The 14,888-nt window shown below is 44.1% G+C and overlaps 1 protein-coding gene across 1 annotated transcript; it reads left to right on the forward strand.

Moving 5' to 3' along the window:
* The first annotated feature begins 2,987 nt into the window (after positions 1-2,987).
* On the forward strand, positions 2,988-3,941 carry LOC129324750 (zinc finger protein 723-like). Its single transcript, XM_054972132.1, has one exon. The coding sequence runs from the start codon at positions 3,183-3,185 to the stop codon at positions 3,939-3,941; it is 759 nt and encodes a 252-aa protein (XP_054828107.1). The 5' UTR covers positions 2,988-3,182.
* The last annotated feature ends 10,947 nt before the right edge of the window (positions 3,942-14,888 follow it).

Here is a 14,888-nt window from a genome sequence, read left to right on the forward strand (position 1 = left end):
CTTTCAATTAAGCCCACCCTTTGATCTGTTTCGTTCAGCTTGTCAACAAAGGGTTTTATGGCTTCAACAACCGCCCTGCGCACCAGTTCCTTGAGCGACTCTCCCTTCTGCAAGGTAGCCGAGATTGACTTACCCAGAGCGGGACTTTTGTTTTTTCGCTGCCATTTTAGGGGGGGGGGGACCGCCAGCCAAATTCTGAAACTCAGTAAAGGGGAAGAACGAGCTTTCTTAGCTTCAGATCCCACCACTCCTTCGCGTACGCTTGTAATAACAGAAGGGATTCGCTTACTTGCAGGCTTCTGCCTAGTTCTGTTCTTTGCCGTTTTCCATAGCCCGGCAGCACTCGAGGCGCCGTGCACATCTGCCGGCCTCCATAGGGACAAACGGGCAATTTACCCCCCGCATTGATTTTCGGGGGGTTCTTCCCGCAGCGTCCCGGACCCTGCCTCCCTCACTGGGAGTCTTGGGGGCTAATCTTCGCAGATCAGCCGCCCGGTCAGGGTGCTCGGGCGCTTCCTCTCGGACCTGCTGAGAGGAGCGTCCGACATGGCTGAGAAAACAAAACCGAATCGGAATAGATTGAATTTGTCATGGTTGGGAAGAATTGCAGTAGTTAAGATGAATGTGTTGCCAAGAGTGATGTTTTTGTTACAAACAATACCAATCATTCGGGACTCTAAGCAGTTTGAAAAATGGCAGAGGAAAATATCGGATTTTGTTTGGGCAGGCAAGAAGCCTCGAGTGAAAATGAAAGTATTACAGGACGCAAAAGAGAGAGGTGGAATGCAACTGCCCAATCTAAGACTTTACTACGATGCAATCTGTTTGGTGTGGTTGAAAGACTGGATGACACTGAAAAACCGCAAATTACTGGCCTTAGAGGGATATAAAAAAATATTTGGATGGCATGCATATCTGTGGTATGACAAAGTAAAAGCAGACTCTATGTTTTTACACCATTACATTCGGAGAAGCCTCTTCACAACTTGGAAGAAGTATAGAGATTACCTAGGGGAAGGAATTCCCTCCTGGGTGGTTCCTTACGAAGTAATAGACCCGAGAACTGTCGATAATGAACAACAGTGCTTAATGTACAAGGAGATAACACGAATAGAATTTTCTAAACTAAGAATAAAGACGCAAGATGAGTTGTCTCCAAGCTACGATTGGTTTCAATATAGACAGATTAGAGACCTTTATAACTCAGACTGTGCGAAAGGAGGGGTAAGAATGGAGAATTCGGAATTAGAGGAGGTAATTCTACAAGAGGATAAAAAGGAAATCTCTAAGACTTATAAGGTGTTGTTAAAATGGTACACAGAAGATGAGACAGTTAAAGTGCAAATGGTGAAGTGGGCTATAAACTTTAATAAAGAAATAACAATGGAGGCGTGGGAATACTTGTGGAAAAATACGCTGAAGATCATGACATGTACTAATATTAAAGAGAACGTTTACAAAATGATTTATCGTTGGTATTTGACACCAAAGAAAATTGCGCTAGGGAATCTGAACATGTCTAATAAATGCTGGAAATGTAAAAAGCATGAAGGATCTTTGTACCACATGTGGTGGACCTGTGAGGTAGCTAGGCAGTAGTGGGGGGAAATAATAAGAGTGATAAGTGAGATTTTACAATTTCAAGTTAATAAGAACCCAGAACTGCTGCTACTGAACTTGGGAATGGAGGATATTCCAGCACAACACAGGACATTGTTATTTTACAAGACAGCAGCGGCTAGACTTTTGTATGCGCAAAAGTGGAAAGTACAAGAAGTGCCAACTATCGAGGATTGGATTTACAAATTGCTGTACATGGCGGAAATGGACAAAATGACAGAGAGACCTTGGCCGTTTCCACACACGTTAAATAATCCACTTTCAATACGCTTTAGTGCACATTTGTAACTGATTTTCCATGTGTGGAACAAAAAATCCACTTCTAAAGGATAACTAAAGTGCATTGAAAGTGCATTATTTAATGTGTGTGGAAACGGCCCTTGATCCAGGACAGTTCAACATGGATTGGGAAAAGTTGAAGCAATATTTGGTGAAAAAATGGGAGGTGGGAGGAGAACTGTGGCAGTTTGAAAATTACTGAAATACAATAAAAGAAGAGGGAAGTGACTTTACCGGGGGGAGGAAAGTTAAATGAGAAATTCTAAGCAACTATTTTATTTGACTACTATATATAGTATTAAGTAATAGAGGTGTTATTATAAGAATTATGATAGAAACTAACTAATTTTATTTCTGGCAGATAATTGTATAATGGAGAAATTATATAACTAAAACAGAAGGAATATAAGAAAGGCGGAAAGAAATACATAGTAACATTCAGAATATGAGTTAAATTGATTGACTTATGCCAAATGTATATTGAGTTTATAGAAGTACTTAGAAATATGTAGAGTATGGGTCAAATTGATTGATTATTTCCGACAGACAATTGTATAATGGAGAAATTATATAATCAAAATAGAATGAATATAAGATAGAAGGAAGTAAAGAGCAACGTATAGAGTACAAGTTAAATTGATTGACGTATATTGAATGTATACAATGTTTATAGAAGTACTTAAAGTTATGTAGAATAAGGGACAAATTGTTTGTCCCATATTGACGAGACTAGAATGAATAAGATAGAATACAGAGTATAAAAATTAGACAAATGATTGTTATTATTAAAGAATATATGCCAGGAATGTAATACTTAGTTGATAAGTTAAGTGGGAAAGGGAATAGAGATAGCACTGTGTTATAATAGATAAGCTTAGAAGAGAGTGAAAGTATATGCTTAATAGAATAAAATAAGTTTGAAATGAGTAGGGGGAAAAATGGATAAGGGGTTGGAAAACTGTTGGAAGTCAACAAAAGGGGGGAAGGGAGGGGGTTAGAATTGGAATATTTAAAGGAAATTGATTGTAATGGATATTATAGTGATTTCTAATCCAATAAAAATTTTCTTAAAAAAAAAAAGATGAAGTCATACAGGGGAGAAACCGTATAAATGTGTGGAGTGTGGGAAGAGCTTTCCTCAGATAGCCCACCTTATTGTCCATCGCCGAATCCATACAGGCGAGAGACCATATCACTGTGTGGATTGTGGGAAGAGCTTTCCTCAGATGGCCCACCTTACTTCCCATCGATGAATCCACACAGGGGAGAAACCATATAAATGCATGGAGTGTGGGAAGAGCTTTGCTCAAAGGGCTCACCGTTATGTCCATAGACGAATCCACAGAGGAGAGAAACCATATAAATACAGGGAGAGTAGGAAGACCTTTGCTAAGAGTACACATCTAAGGGACCATCTACGAATCCAGACAGCAGAGAAACCATATAAATGTGTGGAGTGTGGGATGACATTTGCTCAGAGTACAGCACTTAACGTCCATCAACGAATGCACACAGGGGAGAAACCATATCACTGTGTGGAGTGTGGGAAGAGCTTTGCTCGGAAGCCACATCTTATTGTCCATCGACGAAGTCACACAGGGGAGAAACCATATAAATGTGTGGAGTGTGGGAAGAGCTTTCCTCAGATAGCCCACCTTATTGTCCATCGCCAAATCCACACCGGCGAGAGACCATATTACTGTGTGGATTGTGAGAAGAGCTTTCTTCAGATGGCCCACCTTACTTCCCATCGACGAAGCCACACAGGGGAGAAACCATATAAATGCATGGAGTGTGGAAAGGCATATGCTTGGAGTACAGAGCTTACTATCCATAAACGTATCCATACAGGGGAAAGACCTTATAAATGCATCGAGTGTGGGAAGAGCTATACACAGAAAAAACATCTTACTGCCCATCGACGAATCCACACAGAGGAGAAGCCATATAAACGTATTAAGAATGGAAGATCTTTACTCTCAGTACACAGCTTACTGATCATCGATGAATCTGGACAGGAGAAACCATACAAATGTGTGTAGTGTGAAAAGACGTTTTCTCAGAGATCAGGCCGTATTGTGCATCAGCGAATCCATTCAGCGGAGAAACCATATAAATGGTTAGAGTCTGGAAGAAAGTTGTGTTTGAAAAAATCATCTTTTCGGTCATCCGGGAAAATGGCAACCTGAACAGGACCATTTTTAAAACAGTCCGTACTTATCTTGCTGTAGATGTATTTATGCCAGTTCAGAAGAAATGTATTTTCCTATCCATACACCTCTCCTTATGAGGGAGACCTAACTGATAGGTGAATCCATGGAATGCTTGCCTGATTTATGCTTGCCCCACCTGGGTTCTGATAACATCTAACCATGCAATCCTAAGAAGAGTTACTGCAATCTGAGCCCATTGACTTCAATGGGCTCAGACTGGAGTAACTCTCCTTAGGATTGCACTGTAAGTCAGCAAAGGCTGTTGCTGGTAAAGTTTGACCACCCCCTTTATACCCATTCCCCCCCCTTTTCCCACAAACCTACATTTTTTTGTCTTATTTCTAAAGATTTGCCTTGGAATTACAATTTAGCTTGGAATGCTGGTAAATCCCCATCAGCGTCTGACTTCACTAGAAAGAGAGTTTCTGAAATTTATGGACTTATAAAGTACAGAGAACTTATTCATTAGAGATTTATAACAGTGCAGAGATAAACTATCGAACTGTACCTAGATGAATTTTTTTTTAAAAAAAACTCTAACTTTAAACGAAGCGGAAATATCAGAAGCATGGAATAATTTGTATTCTTACCTTCTGGATAAATCCTATCCTAATTTTCACTGCGGACTAACAACTGCTTGTTCTTCTACTCCTTATTTTTATATATCCCACCACCACCCCCTTGCAGGTAATGACTGTCTGTTGAAGGGAGCATAGCTTCAGCTCTGGTGTAACACAGCAAAAGAGCAGATTGGCAGATTTGATGCACAGATTTAAAAAAGAAATAAAATTACTTTATTCTAAATGTTATCAATCAGAACACCATCTCTGACAATTTCTAATATATAAAAATAATGAGAAGATTTTGGACTTTGTTCCTTTCCCTCCCTTTTTCTTCAGGCGACAGGAAGCACAAAGGAATCAGGATACTGGAAAATACAAATATTGCTTCCAAGGAAGGAATTCACAACTACTTATGGATTAAGAAATCATTAGCTAGATGGCGCCCGTATTTTGAGGGATGGGCTATTGTGAAGAGGGTTCAAATGTAGAAATGGGTTAAGTCCACCAACTTCGCCATTGACATCCCCAATAGATGCCTATTATGATGGTACTACTACGAGGAATAAAGCAGACCACGTGAATTATGAGTATATGGATAAGCAAGGAAAAACAAAAACACGGCAAGAGATTCAATCACAAGTTAAAAAAAATTTCATGGTTGACATATTTCAGTTGGTATCCAACTATCCAAAGAAGGTGGCCGATTAAGAGAGAAAACAATGTTTGAAAACTGTTTAGAAACTGCTTGAATATGCGTCTATGGCCAACTTACATACATAATAGACCAATTTTAGTATTTCAGAGAAAATGGAAAGCATTTTTGACTACGTAGCTGAAAATTAAGAAACACTAAGGATAGCTATTAATAAAGTAGACCAGCTTTAAAATTAATATTTTAAAATTTTGAATATAAAATGTTGAGTGTATGTAAGTAAGCGGATGGAGAGGAGAAATAGTATTGTAGTATAATAGAAACATATTCTGTTTCTATTCTCTTTGTGTATTGTTATATATTTGCTTATATTATTTTGTCCATTGATCATTTTACGTTTATTGGTTTTATTTCCTTTCAAATAAAATTTAGAACTGCAAAAAAAAACCCACACGCACACACAAAAATGCTCTGCACAGGCACTTGTTATCCATACTTCCCTGGGTAAGCTCAGCGACACGTAACTTTCCCAGTGAACAGAGTTGTCACAGGGTAAGAAGAGTTTCAATGCTGGCACCTTGAATTGCACTTACGAAGGAATTTCTACCTCGGGCTCGTAGTCCGGGAATCTGGAAGGAAACGTCACCCAAATGTGGGTAATGCTCAACTCTGCCTTTTCATCCTGTTCAGGCGAAGCCATGGATGTGCTAGTCTGTTCCCATAGGGGCAGGGGTGAGGGTGGGATTCGGGGAGGACCAGCATCCAGATGGTGCTGTGGGACAATTCTGTGCCAAATCAGGGGTTCGGGGACTGTTGTTTTGGAATCCCAGTTAAAGTTTTGTCACTTGAAAGTACTATTGGACTCAGGTCTGCTGGTGGGTGGGAACAGCTCCTCTGCAACACGTGGCATGTTTTATTAGCTTCTGTTTGTGGCACCACCAGCCTTGGGGGGCAGGAGATGGCTGCAGACATCCTCTGGACACACCCAGGTTAGACTACTGTAATGTGCTTTACAGACGGCAGCCTCTGAAGACTGTTCAGAAGAAGAATGGGGAATAGGAAGCACATTTCCCTCCCTGCCCCATTACAACATCTACCCTACTTACTGGCTGGTTCACTCCCAGGTAGGGTTGCCAGTCCCCTGCTGGAGGCGGGAAATTCCCTGCTTCCACCCTCCACCCCAGCCCCTCCTTACCCAGCTGGTGGGGGGAAAGGCGTGGGAACACATCTCCTGGGGCTCTTGCACACAGCAACAGGCCAATTTCGGCCCCAAACAGCCCTGATTTGCCCCCAAACGGGACCGATTCAGCCTGCTGCAGAGCTCAGGAAGCGCTGCAGGGCCCATTGCACCTCCCCAGCAGTGCTCTCGGGCTCTGCAGCGGCCTGATTCGGTCAGAATTGGGACCATTTTGAGTTTGTTTCAGGCTGAATTGGCCTGCTGCTGAGCACAGGGGCACTCCCCGGGGCGTCACATGGCCTGCACAACAAAATCACTTCCCAGAACTGACGTCATGTAGCCCTGGAGCACGTATGTGTGCATGTGCAAGGACAACCCAAAGGTCAGTGCCAGATCTCCCACCTGGAGAGTAAGGGGACTGGGCAACCCTACTTCCAGGCCTTGTTCTCACTCTTAAAGTCACAGGACTACAAACTCCTGTGCATTGCTCCATGCTTCATGTGTGAATTCAGATCTGAAGACAGAATCACGGAGTTGGAAGGGGCCATACAGACCTCTTAGTCCAACCCCCTGCCCAATGCAGGATGAGCCTAAAGCATCCCTGTCAAATATTCATCCAGCCTCTTCTTGAAAACTGCCAGTGACGCCCTTCTGTGCCTTCATTTGCTGAGTTCTGCAGGGCCTTTTCAGGAGTGGCACCCCAAAGGAGTTTTGGCATCCCTGCATGTTAAAATCGTGAGGATGCCTGAAGCAATGGCAGTGCACCTCTGCTTCTGACTTCCCTTGAAAGCCCCTTGTTGGAGTCACCATAATTCAGCTGGCAGCTCGACACTGAAAATCTTATAATCTAGAAAATCCGGTTGGTCTTTCAGTTGCTACTGGACTCAAATCATGCTCTTCTACATGGTTCTGGGTTTGTTAAAGCCTATTCCTCCATAAGCCACCATAAACGATCTTTTGGAGAGAAAGGCAGGGCATAAATTAAAATAATAAAAGTTATATAATTAACAAATATACCTGCCCATATTCTATAAAGTAGCATAGTATATCCCCCCCCCCTTCTGTCTTACAGGAAACTTTTCAGTCTTCCAATAACCCAGACATACTCACCTGGGAGGAAGCCAGTTTGTTTTGCTTTTGACTGAGCAAAACATGCAGTAAACTCCTTGGAGATTAGAGGACAAAAAGGGTTCTCCGCCGGTCACTCTCGGACCTTCCTTGAAATGCTGTGGTTCAAACAGTCTTCTTTGTTGTGGTGCTCCGATTGGAAGTGAAGATGCTTCTCCCAGATGCAGGAGGGAGATGCAAATCAGTCGAACGTCTGGGCTGCTGCTGGCCAATCTGATCGCTCTGGCCACGCCCACCATACGTGCGAGAAGGAGCCAAAGGCGCTCCCCCCATCGCTCTCCTGTCTGCATCAGTGAAGATGCTGCCTTGCTGGGCTAACCTACGTGTGTTTTCGCATGTTGGAGTCAGCCTGCCTGGGATTGCCCAGCACGACTGAGCCATCTCCTGCTAACCTCCCCTCTAAGTGACAGCTCAGGCTTTTTCCAGTCGTGACTCAGCCCTCTTGCAACTTTTTTCCCCCCAGAGCGCGTCTGCTGGCTGTAAGAACCCAGCCAACAAAAAGTTGAAAACGAGCTCAAGCGCAAAATGTTGCAGTCTGGAAGGAAGGAAATTTGCACATATGAATGCTCCTTTGGGGTTATACTCCTTGGATGGGGGTGGGTTTACAGGGAGAGGCACAGCAATCGCGCATAAGGCTGTTTTAAAAGGACAATTTGGTCCAGTGTTGGTCCAGTGTTGTAATTTATATGCATAGTGTGCACTGCATAGCCATTGCCAACCTCTCCACAAGGATGTGTTTTCATCCATAACAGGAAAGAAGGAATATTCCCTGGTAAAAGACGGATAAACAGGAGTACAATAACTTTGATTTCAACTAACCAAAAGATCTCAAAACTATTAATTGCTGAGTCTCAGGAGAAAGGCAGAATAGAAATTTCTGGGATGGGGTAAAAACTGGGACAGGCCGGATCAGGCATTACTAACAGGAAAGATCACAGACCTTTCCGCGTAGGAAAAAAGGCAATTAACATATAGAACATTAAAAGTGCACCGTGCAAGTACACACACTGTGTCTGTGATCTGGTGGCTGTTGGGAAAGAGTTCAGAATTAGCTCTACTGGACGTACTATACAACTGCAAGATTTTTTGACTTGTAGTACCTCAGGGGTCATGTATGTCATTCAGTGCACGTGCCCACTCCTCTATGTAGGGAGTACGTATAGACCAATTAGGATCAGAATATAAGAGCACTTACCATGCATTAGAACAAGGACATTGGAGGCAGGTAGAGAATTCTGATTTGCTGTGTTGCAGGTGATAAAAGCAGAGAAAACCAACAATGTACTGAGAGATTTATTGAGGTCCTACTGGATTTATCACTTGGATACAGTCACTCCTAAAGGCTGCGATCAAATAATAAGATTTTTCCTGTTATTTGTAATTGTTTGTTTATGAATGGAAAGCTATGCTTGGAAATGTTACTGTACCTTTAAATCTCCTCCTCTGTAATCTAATTAATCGGGCGTGACGTGTATGAGTCCTAGGCAGTGTGGGGCTGATCACGCCCAAGCTGTGCCTTTGGTAATTGACCAAGGATGCTACTTCCACAAAATGCAGTTGGAAACATGAAAGACACTGCAGAACAATATTTTACAAATGAAAACACGGGACTATAACGCTTTTATTAACCCTTTCCCTGCCAAAATGCTCCAGGAACAGCATAAAACAGGCCAGAATAGGCACTAAATAAATACCAATACCACAAAAAAACAGTGCAAAGCATTAAAGATACCAGAAAACAATATTTGGGAAATGAAAACACTGAACTGGCATGCTTTTATTAACCCTTTCCCTGCAAAATGCTCTGGGAGCAGCCCAAAACTGGCTGGAACGAACAGTAAATAAATATCAATACCACAAAAAAAACATTGAAAGTGTTAAAGACACCAGAGAACAATATATTAGAAATTAAAATGCAGAAAGATTACTAGTTTATTAACCATTTCCCTGCCAAAAAGCTCCCGGAACACCATGGAAGATATTGGAACAGGCACTAAATAAATGCTAGTGCCATTTTAAAAAAAAAGTTGGGAAGCATTAAAGACACTGCAGAACAAGACTTTAGAAATGAAAATACTGACACATCACTAGTTTATTTACCCTTTCTCTTCCTAAAAGTTCCTGGAATACCATGTAACGGGCATTAAACAAATGCAAGTAGCGTTGCCGGGTCCCCTGGTGAGAATTGTGGGGGACACGTTCCTATAGCCCTTACCTTGAGCATGTGCTCAGAGCCTTCCCTGTAACCAGGGCTTGTTTTCAGGGAAAAGAGGTGGTAGAACTCAGTGGGTTGCCCTCGGAGAAAATGGTCACATGGCTGGTGGCCACGCCCCCTGATCTCCAGACAGAGGGGAGTTTAGATTGCCCTCCGTGCCGCACAGTGGGCAACTCCCCTCTGTCTGGAGATCAGGGGGTGGGGCCACCAGCCATGTGACCATTTTCAAGAGGTTCCGGAACTCCGTTCCACCGCGTTCCAGGTGAGAAAAAGCTCTGCCTGTAACACTGGGAATGACATCATTCCTGGCGCAACATGGAAGGCTCCAGAGCATGTGGGAGCGCACTCCAGAGCTACTGAGTCCATTCCCTGTGTCTGTCCTGTCTGCTGGCTACATGAGTGATGGTGGTGGGTGGAGGCTACAGCGTGGGACCCTCTGTCCCCACCAGGGGACTGGCAATCTTAAATACTAGTACTGTCAAAAACAGCAGGATACATTAAAGATGCCAGAGAACAATATTTAACTAATAAGAATGATGCACTGTTTAAATTTTATTAACTTGTTCCCAAACAAAACTCATTTTCAACAACAACAACAAAATTCTACAATATCACTTTCTAAGGCACACTAACCAACCTAATATAGGTAGTTTATTGGCCTAGATGGCAGCGACGTACCAAGCTACAAAAGTTCCACAGAACACACATTCCATTATCGATTCAGTTGCATTCACTGGTTTGTGTAAAAACAGCTTGGTAGAGGACATAGTCCAACCCCGCCACAGGTGCCGTAGGACTCTTCGCATACTGTTAAATTTCATCCACAGCTTCTCTGGATATTGATGGAAAGAAGAGAAAGTTGAGTGTCATCCGACATATTAGCGACCCTCATCCAAACTCCCAAATTGATCTCTTCCACTGGTTTTTTTTTTGTAGATCTTAAAAAGCATTGGAGACAAGATGGAACCTTATAGTTTGGTGTTGCCTCACTGATTCATCCTTTTTTGGGTATTTTCTGTTTTTAATGTTTATTTTTTATGTATTTTCAAGTGTGTTTTAAAGTTTGTTTTTAATGTTTTTGACTGTTGGCTGCCTTGGGGACGCCACATTTGGTGGAAAGACAACATTGAAACGTTTTAAATAAATAAATAATAGTACCCCATAGACCAGTGGCCCAGGAGACGTCTCCCAGCAGCATCTGTTGAAAACTCCCTTCCAGAAAGGACTCAAACCAATCTAGCATAGCGCCAATCACGCCCATCTCTGCCACGCGGTTCTGAAAGATCGTTATCCAAAAGGCTACCTGTGTCTGTACTCCTTCCCTTAAGGAAAGTACTCTGAGAATGTCTAGGGTGCAGACCAGAAACCAAAGGGTTACCATAAAGTGGGGCTCTCTTCCCACATATATTGGGGTCCTGGGGAGGGTGCTATTCTTGCTACTGAGGGAAATGACAATGGGAAATGGGGGTGGAAGGGAGGAAGAACCCTGGTCTTGCTGCTTCCTGGTAACTCTGCTACACAGCGAGGAATTAACCAAACAAAAGCATTTATGATGGGGATTTAACCAGACACAACACTTAAGGAGCCCCTGGTGAAGCAGTAGAGTCATTGCTTGACAGCTGTGGTCAAATGGCTGAAAGGAAACAAATTGAAACTGAACCCAGATAAGATGGAAGCGATGCTGGTTGGGAAGGCAGAGATCTGGAAAACATTGTGCATTCCAGGTTGACCCTGACTGACTCCGTTAAGAGACAAGGGGTTAACTGCAGTTATAAAAGCAAGTTAATGCAGCTGCAAAAAAGGGCCTTCTCTCAACTCAGAGCCAAGCTACAAGTGACGCCTGACACAGGTTGGACACTTGTCAGCTTACCTCAAGTTTTGATGGGAAATATAGGCATCCTGGTAATGGAAAGCCAAGCTGTAAAACCAGGACGCCTACATTTCCCATCAAAACTTGAGGTAAGCTGACAAGTGTCTAACCTGTGTAAGGCGTCACTTGTAGCTTGGCTCTCAGACTAACCTGAACACAGACTAGGCTACCTTGACTCAGCCGATCTGGCCACCTGGATTCATGCCATGGCAACATCACGCCTAAACTACTGTAATGCACACTACATAAGAGACTCCAGTTGCTTCTGAACATTGTAGCTCATTTGCAAGCAGGAGCAAGGCAGAGCACGGATATCACTCCACTGGTTGCCCATCACTTACCAGGCTCAATTCAATGTTGATTATCACACTGTCTTGGTTCCTCGTATCTGCAAGACTGCCTCTCCCCCTATGTTCCACCACAGCAGGTTCGCTCATCTGAACAGGGCCTTCTGCAGATACCACGGGGAAAGGGGGAGGAAGCAGCCACGTCTCTACTGACTGTAAAGCCTGAAAACCTTTGTCCTTTGCCTTTGTGAGAAGCCTTTCTTTTCTGCATATGCGAGGGGGGTAAAAAAAAAAACACCCCGAACTTTGCCTCTAGAGTGCTGAATTCCACCATGAATGCCTTCAGCCCATTTTGGGGGTTCGCTGACCCCCAAACCAGTGGGTGACGTTAACACCATTTCTGCATGCTACCTCCCATCTTTGTGGCTGCGTGACAGACAGAGCTGTCTTTGGGATATAAAATTCCCCATGGCCAACTACCCGGTTTCACTTCGCAGCATTAGCAAACAGGAATGCTGTGCGGTCATAGGACGGCATTCTCGACAGTATCAAAAGGCCCTGAGAAGTACAAGAAGACAAGCAGAGAGGCAGTCTCCCAATCAGAGGACCAGTGTCGAGCAAACTGATGGTTGTCTGCCATGACATGGGCAACGTCTCTACTGACTGTAAAGCCTGAAAACCTTTGTCCTTTGTCAGGAAATGCCTGGAGTCATGTGACCTCCCATTTCTCCAAGGCTATGATCGAAAAGGGCATACTGGATACTGGCCAATAGGCTACATAGGTGTTTTCCACATAGGGACAGGCTTGTGCTGTTTCTCTATTGTTGCTGCCGCTGTTGATACAGTGCTGTGGCAACAGGGATCCACATGGCAGATTTGTCTGTAAGTATCCCTGACAAGCCCCCAGCAATGGCCCCCCCCACGCACACACACTCACACACTGTGCTCCCACAACTCATTGATTTTTACCACCACCACCCCAAAGCAATTGACTATATCATCATAACATTATAACCGAGTGTCTTGCAGTTTCTCCATATTCTCAGCTTTCATTTTTAAAACAGCAAATCTCTAATCCCCTTTGTTTTGGAGATATGCTTTCCCTCATATATCTCTGCAATGAAAAGGGCTTAGACACTTTCAAAATGCAAGGTGTGACTTCAGAGAACCAGAAAGATACATTGTTATAATGTTTGAATGATTTTAAGGACATTCCATTGTTGCTTTTTAAAAAATAAAATCCCTGGGGTCAGAGGGAGGGAACTACTGCTGCTCAGGAGAGAAGGAAAAATGGCTGCTATATGGGCTGCACCAGGAAAATCTGAATTTTCCCGATAGCTCTCCAGGGTTTCCTGACATCTTTCCCAAAACTTTGCAGGGAAGCAGGTTTAGGAAAGATCAGAGACAAGCTGAGAAAAACCCTGGAGGTTCACAAACACACCACAATGCCATGGGGAAGCGGGGAAACGACACACACAAACTTCCCAACAGCATCAAGCCTGGGCCAAATTTAAGCAGGTCTACTCAGAAGTAAGTCCCATTTTATTCAATGGGGCTTAGTCCCAGGAATGTGTTCTCAGGCTTGCCACCTCTCGCATAATGCAAGTATTCCAACATCACTGAACCTGCTTAACTCATCAGCTTAACAACTCTGGCGCTCCCATGCCTGAAAACCCCACTGCCAACATCCTTCATTCCTCTCTTCGCATAGACCATAGGATGCTTCTCCTCCTGAACTTGCCTCCACGTTTGCCATCTTACTCCTATTAGAGTGTTAATTCCCACATCATAAACGCCTGGGGCCTTTAAAGCTCTCTATGACTTAGCAACAGGGTGCACAGCGTGGCCCAAATAGCCATGGAGAACAGCTCTTCACCCCCAGTGGTTCCCTTCCCTCTTCCAGCCCCACTGCCTCATCTGATGGAGGGCCACCAGCGAATAGGCTAATGTACAAGCACGTGCCAGCAGCAGCACCACAGTGAAGCCAAGGACTGTTGCTGCCTGTCCCCCCTCGGCTCATCCTTGCCTCATCTGGGGCTGGTGCCTCTGGTCAAGGGGGATCACTGCTGGAGCCAGTGGGGCAATGAGAAGCCAAGTGAGGCAGACCTGCAGCAGCTGCCACACCAGGCTTTCCTGCACCACTGGCTGATTCTTGCCTAGCCAACCTTATTGGTCCTCCTGGCTGACTAGAGAAGGGGGGCACTCAGGAGAAGTTGTACCATAGGCTACCAACCCATCGAGAATTTTCTCCTGGAGGCCATAACAGCAAAGCCGGTCCTGCTTAGAAGCCCCTTATCTTCCTTATCTCTTATATTTTAAGAGTAGGACATTTACTGCTCCACCATTCTCAGCCTCCCCAGTTAGGTTTGCCGACTCCTGTTTGGGAAATCCCTGGAGATTTGGGGACAGAACCTGTGACAGGAATGGTTTAGGACGAGAAGGAACCTTTTTTCCAAAATATTGTACTCCAGTATCTTTGATGCTTCCGTCTGTTTTTTGTGGTAGAGCAGAGTGGTAAGCTGCACTACTGCAGCCCAAGCTCTGTTCACGACCTGAGTTCATTCCTGGCGGAAGCCGGGTTCAGGTAGCGGCTCAAGGTTGACTCAGAGCCAAGCTACAAGTGACGCCTGACACAGGTTGGACACTTGTCAGCTTCCCTCAGGATTTGATGGGAAATGTAGGTGTCCTGGTCTTGCAGCCTGGCTCTCCATTTAATTGAAGTTTACAGAAAGCCGGCAGGAGGGGAAGGTGGGCGCCCAACGAGAGCCCGATGCCTGCACTCCCCTCCCGACCGCATGTTCTCCCTCCCATAGACTGTTGCTCTGTAAACTCCAATTAAATTGAGAGCCAAGCTGTAAGACCAGGATGCCTACATTTCCCATCA

The sequence above is a fragment of the Eublepharis macularius genome, chromosome 2 (assembly GCF_028583425.1).
Source record: "Eublepharis macularius isolate TG4126 chromosome 2, MPM_Emac_v1.0, whole genome shotgun sequence".
Lineage (NCBI taxonomy): Eukaryota > Metazoa > Chordata > Lepidosauria > Squamata > Eublepharidae > Eublepharis > Eublepharis macularius.

Excerpts from the sequence above, each read along its gene's own strand:
- LOC129324750 (XM_054972132.1), top strand. The coding sequence starts at position 3,183 with ATGGAGTGTGGGAAGAGCTTTGCTCAAAGGGCTCACCGTTATGTCCAT.